This window comes from Canis lupus, chromosome 11 (genome assembly GCF_048164855.1).
Source record: "Canis lupus baileyi chromosome 11, mCanLup2.hap1, whole genome shotgun sequence".
Taxonomy (NCBI): Eukaryota; Metazoa; Chordata; class Mammalia; order Carnivora; family Canidae; genus Canis; species Canis lupus.
This window is the reverse complement of record NC_132848.1, coordinates 59486730-59509044: the sequence shown is the minus strand read 5'-3', so window position 1 is coordinate 59509044 and position 22315 is coordinate 59486730. Positions and strand designations below refer to the sequence as shown.

Genomic DNA, 22315 nt, shown 5'->3' with positions numbered 1-22315 from the left:
GAAACTTCTCCAAATCCAAATGAAGTCCACTCTTCACTCACGGAGGAGAGAAACATCATTTACTTTCAAAACATTTCTGAATCCTAACTTTATAAGTCCAGTTAGATAATTTCCTTGTAAGTAATTAGGACAGGTTTTATTCTCCGCATATAACAATGCTACAAAGGCAAATTAAGTATAAATTTCTAAAAATAGCACAGCTCACATTTTAACCAAATAAAATGCAGTGGGGAAAACATCTTAGCTCAAAGAAAAGTTGAAAACATCAGCATTGGGCAGCCTGGGTCACTCAGCGGTTTAGCGCCACCTTCAGCCAAGGGTGTGATCCTGGAGTCCCAGGATCGAGTCCCACATGGGGCTCCCTGCACGGAGCCTGCTTCTCCCTCTGCCTGTGTCTCTGCTTCTCTCTCTCTGTGTCTCTCATGAATAGATAAAATAAAATAAAAATAAAATAAACAAAAAAAACCTCAGCATTAAAAATCCACTTGGCATTTAGTGCATTGTTCTAGGCCATTATGATTTTATCCACCTAGAATATAACTGTAACTCTTAAAGGATTTTTACTGCTTGGGGTTTGTTCCATCTTAAAGTTTATACTAAAACTTATTGGAAGACTAATTTGAAAGTAAAATTTAACTCGGCCTTTGCAGAAGCTATGAGAAGTTCTGTACATTCACCTTACTTGGCACGGCATCCCTTAGTCTTGTAAAAAAAAATGTAATAACAATTGTATAAGTACTATGGAAGCATTGAGTATTATTTATTATGTTTTGCAATGTTGTAATATAATGGTGCCAGAATTTATGCATCAAATCCAATAGAGAGCTCAGTTGGTACCTTCAACACATCAGGGCCATAAAATTTATATAGGCCACTGATGTGTATGTAGGGTAATCCAGAAGATGGTTTCCTAATGAAGAATGCCAGAAATCAGTAGTTGGATCAAAACTTGTTTAGGACCCTGAATCAGATAAAGTGCCAGGGGCACACCTTTACCCTTAAGATGGCTCTACTTAAGGAGACCTCTCAAAAGCAGTTGACTTTCTAGAGATAGCAAACTTGCTGCTACTGCTCTTTCTTAACAAGATTACATCTGTCCCAAAGTCAGCTGGATAAGCTGCTTTCTGTAGTGATCTTACACTGACCAAAGGAATCTAGGAAAAGAAGCATAAAGAAGGTAGGTGTGAGCTGAATCTTGAAAAGGAAACTGTCCTATTAAAGTAGAGGGGTTAGGGAGAGGCTCATGGACAAAGTTAGACAGGTAGCAACATGTCTTACACATGGCAATATGTAGCCTGGCCGATGCAGAGGATCATACAGGAATGCATTGATAAGGGGCACCTGGGTGGTACAGTCTGCTGAGCGACTGACTCTTGTTTCCGCTCAGGTCATGATCATGGGGTGTGGGGGTGTGGAGAGGGGTGGAATCGCATCGGACTCTATGCTCAGAGAGGAATTTGCCTCTTTGCCTCTGCCCCTTTGCCCACATGCACTCTCTCCCTCTCTCTCTCAAAGACATATATGAAATCTTAGGAAAAAAAAAGTACATTGGCAAATTGGAATCTAAGGAAAAGGCTAGTTTTTATATTAAAACCACCTAATATGCTGCAGTGAGGCTCAAAATAATCTTATAGGACCTTCTGCATTTTATCAACATCTAGGTGAGTAGTGATGAGACTAGCTGCAGGTATAGGGAGTTCAGGGGCCTGGACAGCAGCCTACCTGCACTGAGGAAATAAAGATGGCAAGGGCACCCTGCTGAGCTCCCAAAGGGTGCACTGGAGAGTCACAGCACTGGGCCAGAGCACTCACCAACCATTGCTGAAGCAGCAGTACCCAAGACCAACAACAGCGGGAGATGTCCTAACACTACCTCAGATGTGGCAGCAGTCGGAGCTCTCAAGTTAAAAGAACCGTCTGCCTAATCAGGATGAAACTGAGGAAGGGCAAAAGCAAAATTGAGTATTTAAAGAGGAAGGAGTCAGAAATGCAGGACAGAGAAAGAATAAGTAAGAAGATGACAGAAGGAAGTCAGCCTAGCCGTCTGCTGGATTGTCATACTGTCACCATCAGCATATTCTTTTACCTCATGCTTTAAATTCTTTTATTTTTTTCTTAATTTTATCTGTCAAAGCCTTAATCTGGAAATAAGAGTTTGTCATATCCACATACATAATTTGCCTATAGCTATAATAAAAGCACCGGGAATAGGTCATTTAGCTTTTGGAGAAAACCAAACTTAGTATTTCTAAAGAATACTTTTTAATATGCCATGGTTTTGCCATATCACTAGCATAGCATTACAAAACAAAAATTGGCTCCACATCAGACTCTCCTGTATGATATGATTGATCAAATGCCTCATCAACCACAAATGATTATGTAGATCACTGTTATGTTTCGTAGAGAATTCTGCTCATTTGAAAAGTCAGACATCGATGTTTTCACCTTAGAGTCTTGTCCTTATGAATAAACAACCAGAAATACTTGTGCTGATTTTTTACATGCGGTTATTTCCACTACATTTGAAAATATTACCCATCTGTTCTTTAGGTCTGATTTATAACTTCATCACTGCCTTGAAAGATGATGACCCCAATGTCCTTGACATGGCCAATATAATAAAAATTGCTGCTGAAAATTTATATTTTCATAGATTTTTCATAGTTGGAACTTGTTGACAGAAGTTCTTTCTCAGAGTTACATATAGGTTCTAATTAGAGCTCCAATTGTTTTTTTTAAAGATTTTATTTATTCATGAGAGACACAGAAGGAGAGAAACAGGCAGAAGGAGGAGAAACAGGCTCCTTGCTGTAGCCCGCCAATGTGGGACTCATTTGGACCCTGGGATCACATCCTGAGCCGAACAGACACTCAACCACTGAGCCACCTAGGCATCCCTAGAGCTCCAATTAAAGCTATGTTTGCTAAGTAGTCTTTATAAACCTTAACACTCCATTGCTGTGAAGGGGGTAGGACCCCCCTATAGGTAGCCATTAACTGTCCTTTCATATCACAAAATACTGTGAAATGCAAAAGTTGCTAGATATTTCTTTGCTTTTGTATCTCTTTTGTTTGAATGTTTGCAATTTCCCTAATGAGAAGTAGCTTTAAGAAAGAAAGGCTGGTTTTGCCTATTCTCCTATCTGTTCATCTGGAATATGCCAAAGGAAGGGAAGTCCTTCAAGGCTGTGATGATCTTCCCGATTGGATTTCAGTCATAACCGACCACATTCAAAATATGACACTGAAAAAGGAAGCAAAGATAGGATGTGTAATTATATACAAGTGCATAGCAAAATATATTAAAAGCCCTGACTTTCTGCAGTTTTTTGCTTCCTTCAGTCTGTAGACAATAGTAGTACCAACCTGATTTACACCAACTCATAGCCATGTCACAATGTTAAGTACAATTTATTGAGAACTTAATGTCAACCAGATACCATTTGAGGGGTGTGTTATTTCAATTAGTACTCACAATAACAGTATGAAATAGGTATTATCCCTACTTGACAGATTTTGTCATTGAAACTTGGAAAAGTTAAATAACTTGACCTGAACACACACCTAAAACGTGGTGTTTCTTGGATTCAAACTGAGACTTATTTGATGCTAAAACCTGTGATCTTACCCACTCTTCTGTCTCAGTCATATTTCATATCATTCTGTCTCAAGTTACGTAAGAAAAAAATTTATTCTCTGGTTCTCAGACTTTCTAAAAAGATCAACAAGTCCTCCCATAAACTCTAATTCTTGGAATAATAAATTCTTGGAGTAATAAGGTTTAAAAAAAAGCTAGTACAAACAACTAAAGAAACAATCTCGAATAAAATAATTTAGAATTAAAAAATCTTATGAAGTAAGAAAATAGTATGATTGTTGTCATTGTGAAAGCCCTGAAAGAGATCCTTAGTTGATAGGGCCTACCTATCTGGCAGCCTCACAGTCATCCACATTAACCACATACATGCCTGAAGCCAAAGATTTTCATTTAAAGGTTTCCATAAACAAATTATTACATTTCTAGGGAAAAATAATTCCAGGCTAATTTTAAAATTAACAATATGAATTGCTCAATTTTTCCATTTTCTTCTAAAATGAAAACTTGGAATATGATAGACTCTACGGATGTGTTCCATGCAGTAACCAATTAAAAAAAAATATATAGGCATCCCTGGGTGGCGCAGCGGTTTAGCGCCTGCCTTTGGCCCAGGGCGCGATCCTGGAGACCCGGGATCGAATCCCACATTGGGCTCCCGGTGCATGGAGCCTGCTTCTCCCTCTGCCTATCTCTGCCTCTCTCTCTCTCTGTGTGACTATCATAAATAAATAAAAATTTTAAAAAAATAAAAAAATATATGTATATGTTCTTAGATCTGTATATATATATATCTATATATATACAGATCTAAGAACATAGTCTTTTTTTTCTTCTGTGTTTATGCGTGCCAAGAAATTCCCTTAAAAACTGACTTAGCTTGGCATCTACCTTTAACATATCAACTGTATAACTGGAACAGGTCCATCTCCCTTTGTACTCTATAGACAGAGAAACCATGTATTGGGCGTGTTTCCCCATGAGATTTTTTTCAGAGTTTATGCTGCCAAATAGACATTAAGCAAGTCTAAATTCCTGAAATTATGTAACTTTACAGGTACACAGTAGTGCATTTAAACATTTAAGAGAACTTTCTATTCATCTCACTCTGCTAACAGAGCCATTTAATCCTGAAAGATGAGCCCATTTTTAGACCCTCCTTTGATTCTACAGATCAGAAGCCACTGCTGAAAAATGAAAAAAAGGAGGGTGGGGGAGAAATAGAGACCTATGATCATGGTCCCCAAAAAAGCAAGAGCATATTTGTTCAGATTTCCCAGGATCCAATATTTTAAGGTAGAGAAGGCAAAAGAGGTAAGAGCTGGAAAATGAATATTTTTTACAACAGAATCCAGGAATTCAGTAAAATGAACCTTAATTTCAGATTTTTAAAACTGAAAGAGATTTTGGGATGCCTGGGTCGCTCAGTGGTTGAGCATCTGCCTTCTCAGGTCACGATCCCAGGGTCCTGGGATCAAGTGCCGCATCACACTCCTTGCAAGGAGCTTTCATCTCCCTCTGCCTGTCTTTGCCTCTCTCTGTCTCTCATGAATAAATAAGTAAAATCTTTAAAAAAAAAACTGAAAGAGATCTCAAAGGACATACAGTCCACAAATTAGGCCCTGCTAATCTTCTCTGTATCATTCTAATTTCAGTATATGTGCTGCTGTAGCAAACACAGAGAATATATAGTCCAAACATAATTTTGTCTCTGATGGAAATGTAAGGTAAAATGCCCCAAATTCATTTAAAAGTCCAAAGACTATTTTATATATGCTAGCCTGAGAAATCTGTAGGATTGAAACACTCATAGGGTCAATAGTTTTATTGAACAATATTTTCTTTAGTTCTCTATTGCCTTTAGGTACCTTGAACTCATGGGAGTTATTTGAATGCTATTACTTCACAGCACTGAAAGTGCCTTCACATAGACAGGAGGATATCCCATAGCCTATATATGTCAGCACAATTTATAAGCAAGTTAAATTCAAACATGCATGATAATTCATGAATAACTTGTGAAAAAGTGACAACTATAGTATCAATTTGAAACAAAACCAAAAAGTCAAATCTCACTTAGTTTAATGGTATATGTCAGCTATCCCACTATTAAGTAAGCCAGCATTCTGAATTTCCCTGTCTTAAACCTTGTAGTTAAATTGAGATTGTAGGGATCCCTGGGTGGCTCAGTGGTTTAGCGTCTGCCTTCAGCCCAGGGCTTGGTCCTGGAGTCCCAGGATCAAATCCCGCATCGGGCTCCCTGCGTGGAGCCTGCTTCTCTGTCTCTCTCTCTCTCTCTGTCTCTCATGAATAAATGAATAAATCTTTAATTAATTAATTAATTGAGATTGTATAACTCTAGAAAAAGTCTCTCTCTCTCTGTCTCTCATGAATAAATGAATAAATCTTTTTAAAAAAATAAATAAATTGAGATTGTATAACTCTAGAAAAAAAGTTTTAAGAACTGAGAGTGAAACTGAGGAGGAAATTGCTAAAATATGGACTATCATTGATTTTTACACAACTATTTTAAGAATATTCTAATTATCTACACCCCTAAGGTTCATAAATGTAGATACATATTCATGAGTCCACATAAAGACTTGACATTTCCAAACCACATCACATTTGACACTTCCAAAACCCTTCAATACAGGCATCAGAAATGTAAAGAATGAGAAGATACAGCTTATAAAAATGCTTAACAGATTGAAGTAGCAAATAAATTTGCAGTCAAATGCCCTCTTTCTTAAAGAGGAAAGCAGGGATTTTTTTATGATTCTAAGGCAATACTCTAATTGTTAAGGATAATTCCCACTCCTGATTTGTAAGTTTAGTCCTTTGAGGACAATTGAAATAATGGTGTTTCTGTAAATGCCAAATCCCAAGGGTTACAGAAACCTAAAGAGACATAAATTAAAGTAAAAAAAGTAGTTGGAAAAAAAAAAGAAGTTGGTAACTCTGGGAAACAAAGGGTTGCAGAAGGGGACAGGGGTGGGGGGAATGGGATAACTGGGTGATGGGCACTGAGGAGGGCACTGGAGGAGATGAGCACTGGGTGTTATACTATATGTTGGCAAATTGAATTTAATTTTTTTAAAAATGTAAAAAAAATACAAAAAAAAGAAGGTTCACAGAATGCAGATGGTTACAGAAAAAAAAAGTTTAATAGTATATGAAGCATTTGGATATAAGCTGATAGTTGTTCAAATTTAACATTTTAGTCACTGAATAATCTTATGCCTTAGAAAGCTGCAGAGCCTACCTTCCTGAAAAAACATTCATACAGGACAAGGAATAATAAGTCTGGGTTTTAACTGCCACATTGTCAAGGAAGAGGGATAAAATAAATAACTGTTTAAGATGAGATCTTTCCTGGCAATACTTTATCATAGAGCAAGGTTTTCAGATATTAGAGGATAAATTATGAAAGCATCAATGTCAACATGGCAACTCTACAAAGATATATGTATGTACGTCCTGTGTCAAATGAGAGAAAGCACAGATATTCATTCAATGTTGTTGAAATCTTACAACTTTCTATATTCAGGTCGATGTGGCTTCTATTTTTCAATTTTTTAAAGATTTTAGTTATTCAACAGAGAGAGAGAGAGAGAGAGCTAGTGGAGGTGCAGAGGGAGAGGGGCAAGGTGACTCTGGGCCTGAGCACAACTTGGGGCTTGATCTCAAGACCCTGAGATGGTGACCTGGGCCAAAACCAAGAGTCAGACCCTTAACCAACTGAGCCACCCAAGGGCCCTGTTTTTCAGTTCTTTAACATTTTCAAACTCAGAGTAGAGTGCACAGTACAATGAATATGGAACACCCACCATCCAGATTCTAAAATCATTAACATTTTGCCATGTTTGTATGCAGTGCCTTAACACCATTTTTAAACACAGATAACTGGTCAAATCCCCACCCACTATGGACATCCACATTGCACCACTTGCATATTTCTGGTAATAGGAACCTCACTACTTCCTAATATATTAAAGTGTCTAGTAACCATGTTCCTCTCTCAGACTGAACTAAAATCTGCCTTCCTTAAATTTCTACCCTTTTATTCTAGTTCTGCCCTTGGAAAGATACGGTCAAGACTTTTTCCTTCTTCTCTAAGTGGCCCTTCAAAACCCTAAAGTTCACTTTCATAACAGACTATCTCAGATACAAATCTTATTTGTATTTTCTTCTCTCTTAAATTGAATAGAGTGGGGGCAAAGAGAAGGAGATGTAAAGAGAGAAGGAGTGGTTATCAACCTTCTGAAGGGCTGGCCCTTTTTTCCCCAAAAAGGTTTCATATGTGATATTTTCATTTTCATTCAGCTTGATGTAGTCTCAAATTTCAGTTTTATCTTCTTTAACGCATGAGTTGTTTGGAAGTGTACATCTTCTTTTCCCAAAAAAGGGGGATTTTTCTAGTTTCATTGTGGTAATTGCTGTCTTTCCATCACATTTGCCTTGTAGTGAGGGAACAAAAATCCATATATTGTAATTTTTGACATGTATTTAGACTTTCCTTAAGGCCAGCATATAATCATTTTCTTTTAACATTCTCTCAATGCTTGAATAGGATATGTATTCTGTCCCGTGTTCTATATTATGTCAAGTAGGTCAAAGTTTGTCATCTGTTATTCACATTTTCTATTCATTTCTGAAAATGTATGTTTGTTCATTTAGTTACTAAGAGAAGTATGTTAAAATCTCTTAATGTAATTGTGTGTATTCATTCTCCCTCTAGTTTTACCTATTTGTGCTTTGTCTGTCTATATGGAGGCTGTGTGATTAAATGCGGTTAAATTCTGAATTTCTGCATTTTCCTGATAAACCAAAACTTTTGTTACATAGTATTTTTTATTCTTTAGTAATCTTTTTTCCCTTAAAGTCAACTTTGTCTGATATTAATATTGCAAAGCCAACTTTCTTTTCATTAGTGTTGGCATAGTACATTTTTCATCTTTTTTCCTTCAACCTATCTTTTCTTTTCATCCTTATATTTAAATGGTTTCTCTTGAAACAGCATATTTAGGTTTTGTTTTTATAATCAACCTGAGAATTTCGGTTTTTAGTAAGATCTTTCAATCTGCTTACATTAATGCAACCATTGCTATGATTAGGTTTAAACTACCCTTTTACTATTTGCCTTCTATTTGTTCTGCACATTTTAGTTTCCTTTTCTTTCCTCTCTTGCCTTCTCTCTAAAATAATGGACCATTTTGTATTATTCCATTTCTCCCCTGTATTAGATTTGTAGTTTTATGCTTTTACTATTCCTTTAGCTTTTCCCGTAGGGGTATTTTAATATGCATATTTGATTTATCAAAGTCTAAAATAAATTAGTAGTTTTACCTCTTTCCTAACAATGCAAGGATCTTCAAACTCTATTTACCCTCCTGCCAACTTATTATTCTCATGTATTTTAATTATAAATATTTTATAAATCCCAAATATGTTATAAATCCCAAATATGTTATAAATCCCCAAAGACCTTCCTATTATTGTTTTACAGTCAGTATTCATTTAGATTTACTCACATATTTATCCTTTCATTGCTTTTCATTGTGCTGGAATTTTGAATCAAAAAGAGAAAGGAATTTAGTGCAAATTTGGTGAGTTCCACCCCTCCTTCATCCTACCTCTCTGCTTCATTTGGAATTCAGAAAAACATAAGGGCCCTGAGGCATATGGGGAAACATTGTGCAGAAACATCATAAGTAAGATGTAATGAAATGGGTAGGAAAATATACACAAGACAGTAACATGCTCTGAAGGCAAGAAGCACAAAGATACGCTTTATTTAAAAAGCCTTAAGCAGTTAATGATTTGGAGAAGTATTGCCAAATTACACTCAGCAAATTTAGTAGTATGCCCCAATTTAGTGGGCACAAAAGCTGTTTATTGTTGAATGAACAACAAGTTTAATGTAATTGGTTTCATACAATTAGGAGGTCACCAAGCCATGCTTGTTATAATTGGCATTGCCATAGCCAGGGGCTTGTGCGACCTCAAGCGATGATTGGCCTGAAGGAGTAAGCCAAGAATGTGTGTGCTTTGGGCTAGGGAGACTGACTAATCTGGCTGCAAGGCTCACGGAGGGGGCCAGGAATCAAGTCACAGTGCTTAGGCAAGGCCTGGTGGACTCAGCTGAATATAGTCTCCCTTCAGTTCATTGCACTCCGGGGATTTGATCTAGAGCTAGGGATGGAAGGTGATCGAGAGGATCGAGGTAAAAAGGTAGGGCACCAGGAAACTACAGTTATTAAAATGTCAGTTCAGAGGCATCCCATAATCAGATGGGATCATAATTCCTCTGAAAGCCATCCAGTTTGAAGCTGGTCTCCAGCTTGTATAGACTGGGCTTGAACTTTCACACAAACCATCTTTAATTCCTGGTATCAAGCCACTCTAAAGCAAAGATTAATGGTGCTACTTATTACAAAATACAGTTTTTTTACCTCCACAAGGTTGTGGATTGATGACTAGTTGTAATATCACTCCAAATACCAGAGTCATCTTTTCCCAAACATGTTTTTAATGGATAATTAAGTTTAAGAAGCAAAAAAAAGGAAGTTTAGCTGGGAATGACATACTGAAGAGATGCCAGAGAACACTCCTGATGATTAGCAATCATTTATCAGTAGAAAATGTTTTTCCTTAATATTCTGAAAACAATAAGCTTCACTTTGCCAGTTGCAAAAAGAGCTGAAGAATAAGTAAGGCCTTTGTTCCCTTGCTTGTTCTGTTTTAGCCTATGAGCAGTTGGTTCATTTGGTCTGTGTGTAGTACAGATGAGTCACAAATTGAACTGGTCATGTGTGCCACTTGGTTTTCTCCCCATGTTCATGAACTGCATGTCTAACCTCATCCCATCGTCTTGCAGATGAACCCCACTAGCCACAGAGGAGACTGGGTGAGAAAAGGTCAATTTGCAGTGCAAATCAGTCATCATTGCTGGAAAAGCAACTCCGTACATATAGCATAATTTTTCCATATGAGAACAGCATATTTCAAGGTTCTGATAGAACACAGTGCAATGACAAGGACTTCCAGAACACTGGATTCACCACTTTATAAAACAAAGAAATAAACTATCAGTGAGGCTGATATTTGTTGATTTTGGTGATATTTTTGTTTATCATTTAAAGCACACCAAATTATTAACAATCTGTTTTGCCAGAACAGATAAGAATCTAGAACTATAAATCTACTGCTGGCCATAGATGAAGACAGTTCTCTTTTGTTACTTAATATCAGTATTTATTTTCTCCACGAGAACTGCTTAGCTTGGGCGAATTCTAGCTGATAATTTCAGAAGGGTGAAAAGCTAACTAGAACTGGGCATTTAGCCCAGATAAATCTGATTCCAGTACTATGAAAGAAGCAGCAAGGGAAATAGAAAGTCTTTGACAAAAATTGTTGATAATTGGCTAAGGACTGGGGAGGGAAACAGAAGACTTGGAGAGCTATGAATGTTATTCTAATGTAGAAGAAAGACACAAGGGAGGAATCTAGGCACTACAGATGAACGACCCTCTTTTTACTTCTAAGAAAAATTAAATATATATACATACATATATAAAACTATAATTAAAGGCCTGCTATCCAGAGTTCTTAGGAAATAAGTCTTTCTGGAGACCAAAATTGCAGGGACAAAAATGGAAATCTGGGGTTTGAATTTCTACTCTGGGTGACCTTAGGCAGGTTACCTCACAAATCTACACTTCAGTGACATCCTCCTGCCTCATCTGCAAATTGTGCATGATGTGACCACTTATTCCACTGAGCTGTTATCAGGATGAAATCAGAGGCTCACTGATCTAATTTTCTAACCAAATAATAGATGTTTAAATATTGCTAAGCATTTACCTATTTTTACACCAGTTAATTTTAGAATTTTAACAAATTTGTGTATGGTTATATAAAATATCACACACCTCTTTCTTAATCAAAATTTAAGTAACATAATTTGATGTCTTGAATACTCAGATTATCATTAATAGGAGCCATGAATGGATGAAGCAATAGTAAAACAGCAATGCTCTCAGCACTTGTTGAGATAGCTCCCACTTTCCAGGATTGTACTGAAAAATAAGATGAAGACCCAAAATAACAATAAGATCCTTACCCAATGAGTCCTTTTTATTTGAACAGTTTTATAGAGTAAATGGAAAAGGTGCTGAGAACTAATTTACCATCCTGTCATGAGAAAGGATTAGGACCAATTATTCTGAACAGATGGGTATCTATCTAAGTTGTTAAGAAAAGGAAGAAAGAAAGGAAAGAAGGAGGGAAGATAGGTGGGAGGAGGGAAGGAAAGTGGCTAGGAATAAAGTAGCTCCTTCTCACAGCAAACATGAATCCTTGACCTTTTTTTCTACTTTACTCCATTTATGAGATTAAATTAGTATGGTTGCAGAAGATATAAGAATGTAAATCCACACAGATGAAGAAATAGCAGCGACTTGAATTTAACCACTGCCTTTGCTTTAACCACAGGACCTCAAAGGACAGCACCAAGTAATATTCACAAAGCATGCACAGTGCTCCCCACAGACCTAGTAAAGATGTGGATATTTTACTCTGAGGATTTACAGTCTAGAGACAAAAAGATATATTTTGAAGATTCTGAACTTTAAAAAAAAATCTTTGCATCATTAAGGATGAACAGTCTATTTTACAGACGGAGAAACAGAGAGAAAAGAATTGATGTCGTGGTCCTAGATCACCTGGGCAGTGACAGATGCAAAATCATTTCAGTCCCTTCCTTCTATTCATGGTGTACTCCTCCCTGGTCAGTGGTGGCTTATTCCAAAGTAGTTCTGAACTATTCCTTAAACCTAAAGCAGCGAAGTCTAAATGGTAATCTAAAGCATTTAAGGTACAGAAAATGTTTGCCCATGAAAACACACTGAATGTCCATGTCGTGGTAAGTTATCAAATTATGAAAAGAACATTGCAGAGATTAAAATGTTGCATAAGAGAGAGAAAGCAGCATGAGTCAGGGGTTTGGGAAATATGAGTCAGAATGACGGGAAGGAGCCAAAAACATAGAGAATGAGGGCCTAAGCAGGGACTTAATGGACACCACAGAGATGTGGACACAGTCACCTCCATTAACTTTTGAGAGGAAACCAAATATGTGGTTCCATAGACTGCGGGTCAGCGTGATAAAGAGGCTAGGAGTGAGAGCTGAGCAAAGATCAGACTGCATTATTTGAAGCAATGATGGTGCCAAAGTCAGCAAGAAAGGGACCTACAACAGTATAAATCACTAGGAGGGAGAGTGTGGGCACATTTTTGAAAAATGAGGGAATCACCAAATACTGCCCTTAGCTATTCTTAATGCATTAGAATGATGAAATGTGAGTTGATTTACGTGTTGTGATATTTTAGGAAGCACACTCTATTATTTTGTTCTTTGGCTATGTTTACATTAGGCTGTGTCTGCATAGTTTAGAGCTGCTCCCCGTGGTGTCCAATTCAAATTCCAATCCCACCTTTAAGGCCCTGCTTATGACTTGAGCTACCACTTTATGAGCACCTTCAAGCAGGCACTGCAGCAGGCTCCTCACACACAGCCCCTCCAGCCATGCTGACTCCAGCTGTCCTGCAGACCACATTGGTTTTATTGGATGTTTTCTAATGCAGCCTGCCTCCTGCCTAGAAATAGCCTCCTCACCTTCTTCAAAATGCAGCTCAAAACTCCCCTGGCCTGGCACACCTTCCACAGCCACCCACCTCTGCTGCTGCCTATGCCTCCTAGTTTCTGCACCTCTCAACACCATTGCTTTCCTACAGTTTCCATGTGCTGACATCTTGCTGGTTTTACTGTTTCTCACATATTTCCTGTTACTCTTTCTTGTAAATGATTAGTTCCATAAGACAAAACACTGATCCTACTTCCCTCAAACTCTAGGCATCAGTTCCCAGCACACGGTTATCATTCACTCATCCATTTATCGAACAAACATTTATTGAAAACCCACTGTTTCATGCACTCTGCTAGGCATTAGGAATACAGAAAAAAAGTGAGATGTAGACCCCATCCTCAGTGTGCTTGGGGCCAGGGCCCAGGGAAGGTGTTAACTGATTGCTTAAGAACCTAGTGAGCTTCACTGTCGAGGATAAATTATAGTTTAAAAGCAAAACAAAAACTCCTCTCCCTGGAGTACTTTTTCCTAGATTACCAGGGAAATCGACTGACCTGAGTTGTTTCCTTATGAATAAGGCAGTGCTTTTGCCACTCAGGATACTCCTGCCACAGAAGCCTTTTCTAAATGAAAAGCCTGGGAAGGGGGATCCCTGGGTGGCGCAGCGGTTTGGCGCCTGTCTTTGGCCCAGGGCGCGATCCTGGAGACCCGGGATCGAGTCCCACGTTGGGCTCCCGGTGCATGGAGCCTGCTTCTCCCTCTGCCTATGTCTCTGCCTCTCTCTCTCTCCCTCTCTCTCCCTCTCTCTCTCTCCCTCTCTCTCTCTGTGACTATCATAAATAAATAAAAATTAAAAAAAAAGATATAAAAAAAGAAAAGCCTGGGAAAACGAGGTCTTCTGGTACACCAGCACAGGAATGTATATTCTGCTTCAAGTCTCTGACATAGATGTATGTTTTAGTGACTCATCACGTTAACTCTGATATTTAAGACAAATAGAAATGCATACAGGTAGAAAGGAAGAGTGCAGAGGTGCTTGGCTGGCTCAGTTGGTGGGACAAGCGACTCCTGATCTCCGGGTTGTGGGTTTGAGCCCTATCTTGGGTGTAGAGATTACTTAGAAATAAAGTCCTGTAAGAATAAACTGTAAAAGACTTTAACAAGGCATAACAATTCTTACATGACTTTCTCATATGGCATATGCTCTATGAATAAATAATAACAGGGTCTCAAAGGGCAACTTTTAAAATAATAAAATTGTGTCACTTAAGTAATGGTATGAATTGACAGTATAATCGAAGATAATACAAAGAAATCCTATTTGTCTATGTGTTATTAGATAAACTGCTAAGAGCAAAGGAGAGGACAAATATTTTCAACTTGATTTAGAGAAGTTCTCAATGAAAATGTAGTCAGTTCATTTCCTAGAAGATCCACCTCCAGGTATATGACAAAGCACATGCTTAACTTCTTTGGAATAATTTCTTGAAGGGGATTTCATGAAGTTGTATTTTATTGAATTTCAGGAAGTTTCCCATCCGAAAATTAAAGTGAGTCCAAGTATGTACAAAGTGTGTTAAAAATATCATCCATCACTGTTAGGTGCAGTGAGTGCTATTGCAGTTTTGTTGGTTGTTGTTGTTGTTAATAGAGAAAGGAAAAGAATATAGTGACAGTGAAGGCAGTGATTTTTTTAAATTATTAAGTTATTTTAACTCACCGAATATTTTTATTCAATAATCCTTTTCAGAAGGTAAATGAACCTGGTTCTTAAGAAGGAGTAGGTCCAGGTAGCACAATTTTTATGTTTAAAATCTATTTAATTGATATATTAACTCCACTGGAAATATTGGCTTATTTATCAAAGAGCCTTAGAACTGAATAAGAAAGTAGGAAGGAAACTGTAGGATATAGGGAATGCAATGGGGTGGAGGCAGTTTGCAGAGAGGTCTCAGAAAGAAAAGCCACAGTCACTGGTGAGGCCTCCCTTAGAAAATGCAGCAGACAGCCCCAGTCCTTGATCTTTTGCCAGCATGCACTGAGGAAACTTGCCACATCTGAATCTCACATTTCGATATCTCTCAGGGCTGTTATCACTGCAAATGCTGGCAGATGCTCTTGACATAAAACAATAGGAATTCTGCTGTCATTTCTGCATTAGCGAGTCATAAAGCTCTGAAAGAAACCCCAGTAGAAATGTTTTCATCAAGTGCATATGAGAATATAATAAAAGACAGAAAAAAGACCAGATAATTTCAAAAAAAGATCGTGGCCCCTCTGCATGGTACCTTACAAAGGACAGAGTTAGAATCGCTGATTTGAAAATAATGATGATGATGATGACGGTGGATTACAAAACAAAAATAAAAAACAGTAACAAAAAAAAGTTCACCAAAACTTTAAAACCAGGTTCAAAGAATCATGTTAAGTAGATGCTTTTATAGGGTATTATCCAATAAATGGCCATACATCCCTAAAGTATTTTTCACCGCCCCTCTCTCTTTCTTTTGGGAAAAATGTCTGTTATCATTCAAATCCAGTATCAGAGGACAACTCTTACCACAGGAATCTCCCACATTCTTACACTGGTAGTGTGAGTACAGCAGTTCTCCCTGAAAATAGAGTGAAAAGCAGCAGAAGCCACTCTCTGAGCTTCTTTAAAGGAAGGCAGGAATTGAGAAATACCTTCTAATTACTGATGGCTCATCTTTTGTATTGAATTTTAGCCCACTGTTTGTTCCAAAGCACCACCCTGGGTTTACCACATTGATGATCTAAGGTTCCCTAAGCCGTCTTAGTTTTTATGCAAAATTTGTCATCTAGGAATTCCAAGTTTGATGATATTTTTTTAACAAAGCTTAGACCCTTCAGTTGTTGAAGAATGCCAAAATCACATAATCCTTTCATCTTCTTAACTCACCTACTTAACTTGGTAATGTGAGAGAGTTATTGAATGCGAAGGTAATGTTGAAAAGGCAAAATTAAATTTCACTTAAAAATCACCGTAATATAAATGCACATGCATAAATTCATATCACCTTTGATTCCAAAGAAACTCATTATAACAGATTCATTATATTGTGACCGAGCATTTTTTACTTTTCTAAAACTATAATCTACTACTCCTTTGGGCACATTTAGTAAATTAAAGAATCGCTTTGGGAAAATATCTTTTTTAAACTGAAATGAGATGCTTTGGGAAAATATGTATTTTAAACTACACCAATCTATCTCTCCTAGAGAAATATGATCAAGTTGAATCCTTTGCATTTTGAAATTTGCAATGAAAGGGTTTTGTTTTTTTTTTAAGATTTATTTATTTGAGGGAGAGAAAGAGCATGTGCATGAGCATGCTGTGGAGGGAGCGGCAGAGGGAGAGGGCAAGAGAATCTCAAACGGACTCCACACGGAGCGTGGAAGCCTGACACAAGGCCCCGATTCCATGACCCTGAGATGATGACCTGAACTGAAATCAAGAGTCAAATGCTCAACCAACTGAGCCACCCAGGCACCCCTGCAATTAAAGTTTAATTAAAAGGCAACAGGAAATACATAGTATTAAAGTTTGATTTATACCTGGCTACTGGACAGTTCTTTATAGACTTGTCAATGTAAATGATCTCAAATGCAACATATTGTGTAGAAAAAGCAAGTATTATACAATTCATTTATGCTTTAAAGCATGCAACACAACACTGTATATTCTAATGAATGCATATCTATATAATTAAAGTATAAAAACCTTTCAGGGAAGGATTCACACCTACCAGAACAGTGGTAGGTGAGCAGATAAAAAGATAAGAATACAGTAAAGCTTTAGTTATGTCTCGAATGTTTTATTTCTGAATATAAAGTGAGCCAAGGCAAACATGGCTAATGTTAGCATGTGTTAAATCTGAGTCGTACACACTGGCATCTATGAAATTATTTTCCAAATGTTTGAAATCATTTATCATTTTAAACATTTCTAATATAATATTACAGAGTATTGCCTTAATAAAGTGAAAACTTTATTTCTTTTTAAAAAGTATGATGGGCACCTCTGTGGCTCAGTCAGTTAAGTGTCTGCCTTCAACTCAGGTCACGATCTCAGGGTCCTGGAATGGAGCCCTGCATCAGGCTCCTGCTCAGTGGGGAGCCTGCTTCTCCCTATGCTGCTCCTCCTGCTTTCTCTCTCTCTCTCTCTCTCTCTCTCTCTCTCTCTCTCGTGCTCTCTCTCTCTCTCTGTGTTAAATAAATAAATAAAATCTTTTTTTTTAAAAAGTATGATGGCAATTCAACATAGGGAATATAGTTAATAATACTGCAATAGTGTCATTGTATGGTAACAGATGGTAGCTAGACTTGCTGTGAATATAACGTAATGTATAGTGTTGTCTAACCACTATGATGTGCACCTGAAACTTATGTCATTTATGCGTCAGCTACACTTCTTCGGGTTTTTTTTAAATGGAGGAAATAGTAACATCTGCACAACCAACTCAAACTTTGTGCTGGCTGTCTTTATCAGACATAGACGAGTGCACTGCAGGGACCCACAACTGTAGAGCCGACCAAGTGTGCATCAATTTACGAGGCTCCTTTGCCTGTCAGTGCCCCCAGGGGTACCAGAAGCGGGGAGACCAGTGCGTAGGTAAGTACAGCAGAGCAGTAAGCAAAATTCTATCCTAAACCTCTTCCTTGTTTAAACCCGTCATTCAAAGCAAAGCATTCATATTTATTTGGAGAATGATAACTCCAACTGCTTGTTCTGTCATTGACTACTGAACCATTTTCCACATTAATAAGAAAGAGCTAACCTTAAAGGGTGAGCACGTTCTGGATTTCAAAATGTTGGTTCCATGTTAGACTAAGCAGAAGCAGAAATTTGGAGTATGAATGAGACCACAAAAGCAACCAAGGAAATAATTTTAAATTAGCTGTTTGGTGGCCACAGCACCAAAACATTGACGATGTGACCTTCATTCACTGGTTCATAAAATAGCATAGCTTATAGGGCACATGAATGAAGTTCAAATCCCAACTCTGCTCCTAACTCATTTTGAGGCTTTAGACAAATGACTTACATACTCAGGAGCTCACGCGTGGGAGTGCTCAGAGCTGAGGCAAGTATTGCACGGAATAGCTGTGTGCTATTATTGTGTAATGAGTTAACAGACGTGTACTAAACATTCGGTGTGTTGCAAGTGGGTGCAGTGCTGGAAAGGCAAAGCCAAGTATAGCGTGTGCCTCTACTTGAGAGCTCTACTTGAGCTACCTGAGGACAGGAGCCAGGTCTGATTTGTGTCATTGCTGTCTCCCCGGAACCTGAAAAAGTGCCTGCCAAGTAGATGCTCCGTGCTTTTTTTTTTCAATTGGCAGGAAGAACACAGTATGAAGAGGCTGACTGGCGAATAAGTAAACAGTAAAAAGTAAATGTGTTCCAGGTTCTGTCATGGGGTCCAGCACTAGGAGTAAAACGTCCTAATTGAATCCCTATGTCAGTTGTATTCATGTGATATTCATGGTAATTTACATACTACCGTTTAACATACATCAGTGAAGAGTCCTTATTTTCTCTTTAGAACAGAGGGATAAGAACATGGGGATAGGAAAAAAAAAAAAAAAGAAAGAACATGGGGATAGGAAGCTAGAATTAATTTTCGCCTGAGAATGTTAGCTCTTGACATCGAGATGTCAACACTGAGCTCCTTGAGGGCCCGGTTCTGCCCACCATGGGGCTGTGCCCAGGTGCTGGGGTGAGTGCCCAGCCTCTGAGGAAGGCCCAGGGTTTGTGTGACTAAAACTGTGATTTAGAAGATTGTGTGGAAAACTGGACAGGCACCAAAGTTTTGCCCAATGGATTAGTCAGGAAAATAAACAATTGAGTGTATAAAAGGTAAAGAGAAAGAACTAACTCAACTTACTATGGGAACAATTAAAGGGAATAAAATGTGTGATTATAGCCCTATAGGATCTGGTAGCAGGAAACATTCTTAAATCCAGATCTAATCATGGGGCTTCTCTGCTGTTCCCCTCACCCACATTTGCCAGCAGAGTATATAAGATCTTCCTCCATCAGATCCTTGTCCAGTTCTGTTGTACCAACACCATTCTTCCTGCAAAAATATTACACTGAAGCCTTGTCTACTAAAGTTCCACACAAACATCATGCAATGTCACACCTTATTGCCTCTACCTAAGCTCTTTTAGCACCAAAAACATGTTTGCCCTGGCAAACTCCTATTCAATTTCCAAATCCCAGTTCAGGGTCACTTCCTCTGGGAAGTCTTCCGTGATTTACCCAGATATGATTAGTTCCTCCCTCCTGTGCATCACTACTTCTCAAACCTTGATGAGTGTTTTTTTTTTTTTAATTTCCAGTCTATTATAGATCAATACTACTATAAAGTAAAATAAAAAAATGTTGTAGCAACACCAAATTGCTATTCCTAAACACATATTCTCAACTTCTGTACTTATTTGTAGCAGGCTGTTCCAAATAGTCCATGAACCAACAGTGGTCAGCAGGCCACTTGAGTAGAATGGTGCTCTGTCTGTCCCTTGTACAGCTTTCTACTGTTGATCCTACCATTCCTTGCAATAATATGTTTCCATGCCATTCTTCATGCTAGACAGAGTATAAAGTATGTATTTATCATCATTATAAGACTATAGTGCCAAACACAATGCTTGCAAATAACAGTGATTCAGTGGGTATTCACTGATTGAGAAGACATGCATGATTTATTTATCAAGTATTTACTGATACTGTTCTAAGTGCTGGGCCTTCATGGTGAGCAAACATATTTTACAGAATCATGTCCCTCGTGGAACTATTAGGAGGGACCATTTTTACAAATTAGCTGTCAGTAGGGGCCCCTGGCTATAATACTGGGTACAGGATGAGCTATGCTGAAATTGCTCTTAATCAATATGAAGTCTGCACACACATTCCACTGATGTTTATCGAGCACCTACTATGCCAGACCCTGTTCCAGGCGTTAAGCACATAGCAGTGAACCAACAAAAATACTCTACTTTCATCTGAAGAGAAGACAGGTCTTATTTGCCATGCATTATAGTGAGGGAGACAGACAAGAAGCAAATAAACACATAACACAATATCAAGGAGTGTCAATGGCCACAAAAAATAGAAAGTAGGAAAAGGTGACAGATGGGACAGAAGAAGCCATTTTATATGGATGGACAGAGATGGCCTCCCTGAGGTGACATTTGAGCAGACACTTCAAATAAATGAGGTGGAAAGCCATGTCAATGCCATTACCTTTGATTTCAGTATTCAAGTGAAATCAAATATATTTTGCAGCCTATTAATAACAGCTGCCATTTATTTTTACCTGTTTTTTTGCAAGGAAATTTGCCTATAATTTCATGGTATCCTCCCAACGAGTCTACCACATTGTTGTATTATCACTTACAGAAGAGAAAATTGAAGCTTTGAGAAGACCATGCTAGTAATTGCCAGAACAAAGATTCATCTCAGGCTATCCTGAGGCCACTTGAGCCTACCACTTCCCACAGTTTTAGTCAGAAGAACTCAACATAAAGTATTGTTTTGTTTTTGTTTTTTACCATAAGGAAGTGTCAGTCTTATATTGTACAGTCTTATATTGTACAGTGTACAGTCTTATAATGTACATGAATAATTGTTATTTTTTAATTACACACGTCATGTTAACATTGTCACAAAGTGTAGAGTTAATGAAATTTTACTATGCTTCTAAGATGTTAATCCTACTCCGCAAGTTCTCAACTGACCATTTTATAGTTGGAAATATTTATCTGAGAAGAACACAGCCTGGAACACTTCATCAGAGTGTCAGAGGGCAGTCTCAAGAGGTAATTTGTTTAGCATCCTATTCCTTTCACAGTGTTCTTTCATTTGATTCTCATGGAAACTTCATAAGATACACATAGCAAGCATTACTATCCAAATTTTACAAAAGAAACAATCAAGATACCAAGCGTTTATTGCTCAGCAATGTCAGCAGCTGAGCAGTAGACCACACCTCCTTTCTCTTGGTTTTATGCTACATCAATCAGTTCTTCCATAGTGCTTTTTTACTTCTGTCATTACAAATAACCTTTTAGATCCCAGAACTGACATATATATTCTCATATCTATGTGAAATAGCCTTAATTACTTTTCTGTCTTTAAATCTCAACCCACTCAACCAGCTTTATGAAGTCTTTGTTTTTAACATCTCACTCAACTGCAGAATGCAAACCAAAGCTTATTTTTAAAAGAATATTTACCCTAATTTTTAAAAAAATGACAGAATACCTTTTAAAATGAGATTTTTCTTTGGCCAGGTTTTCTAGATAATGTTCTGCTGAGAACTAAAGAGCTACCAGCTCTGAATAGTCAATAACTTGGTTTTCTTTGTGTGTGTGCCTGACAACCCAGACATAGACGAATGCACCATCCCTCCATATTGCCACCAAAGATGCGTGAACACACCAGGATCATTTTATTGCCAGTGTAGTCCTGGGTTTCAGCTGGCTGCAAACAACTATACCTGTGTAGGTAAGCTCTGGGCGGACTGCCATCCTAACTGATTTCTGTCTTCACAAAAAATGTCAGGGCGCATTGCAGTATTTCCAGTTTTCTGTGCTCTTGAGTGGACTGGTCTCCTTTATCTTCCCTGCATAAAGCTATAAAGACAATAACCAATCTGTCTCTTAAAACACATCAAGATGTGAATGGAAAACTTTATTAACCGTGGTGTTAGTCCTCCTCTGTGAGTCTATCAAAAATATAAAAAAAAAACTACAGATCAATGGATACACATACACCAATTAGTCAACAGTATGTGATATAAATGCTGAAGGTGCCAGTAGATTACTGTAAGTTCAAGTACATAAACTTTCCACTGAGAGTGCATCTGATTTTTACATGCTTCTTCTCCCCTTTCAGAATGCAGTGTCACGGCCCACAATTTTAAGATTGGCATGACATGGAAAGAATCTAGTGCGGGAAAAATGCCTTTTCACAATATTTTCAGTGCCTTAGAGCATTGCAAAACTCTGTATGGGTCTCAACGGCTTATGTTATAATTGTAAT

General features: G+C 37.9%; 1 protein-coding gene and 1 long non-coding RNA gene across 4 annotated transcripts in view; one reads left to right on the top strand and one right to left on the bottom strand.

Annotated features, from left to right (window-relative positions):
* The window catches only part of EFEMP1 (EGF containing fibulin extracellular matrix protein 1), a 61922-nt gene that overhangs the window by 26965 nt on the left and 12642 nt on the right, over positions 1-22315 (top strand). For both annotated transcript variants that reach the window (XM_072768427.1, XM_072768426.1), the window contains exons 5-6: positions 17759-17881; positions 21659-21778. In XM_072768427.1, the coding sequence (XP_072624528.1) occupies positions 17759-17881; positions 21659-21778 (243 nt within the window). The remainder of the gene's footprint in view (positions 1-17758; positions 17882-21658; positions 21779-22315) is intronic.
* The window catches only part of LOC140600264 (uncharacterized), a 35272-nt gene that overhangs the window by 6848 nt on the left and 6109 nt on the right, over positions 1-22315 (bottom strand). The gene's annotated exons all lie outside the window — the stretch shown is intronic.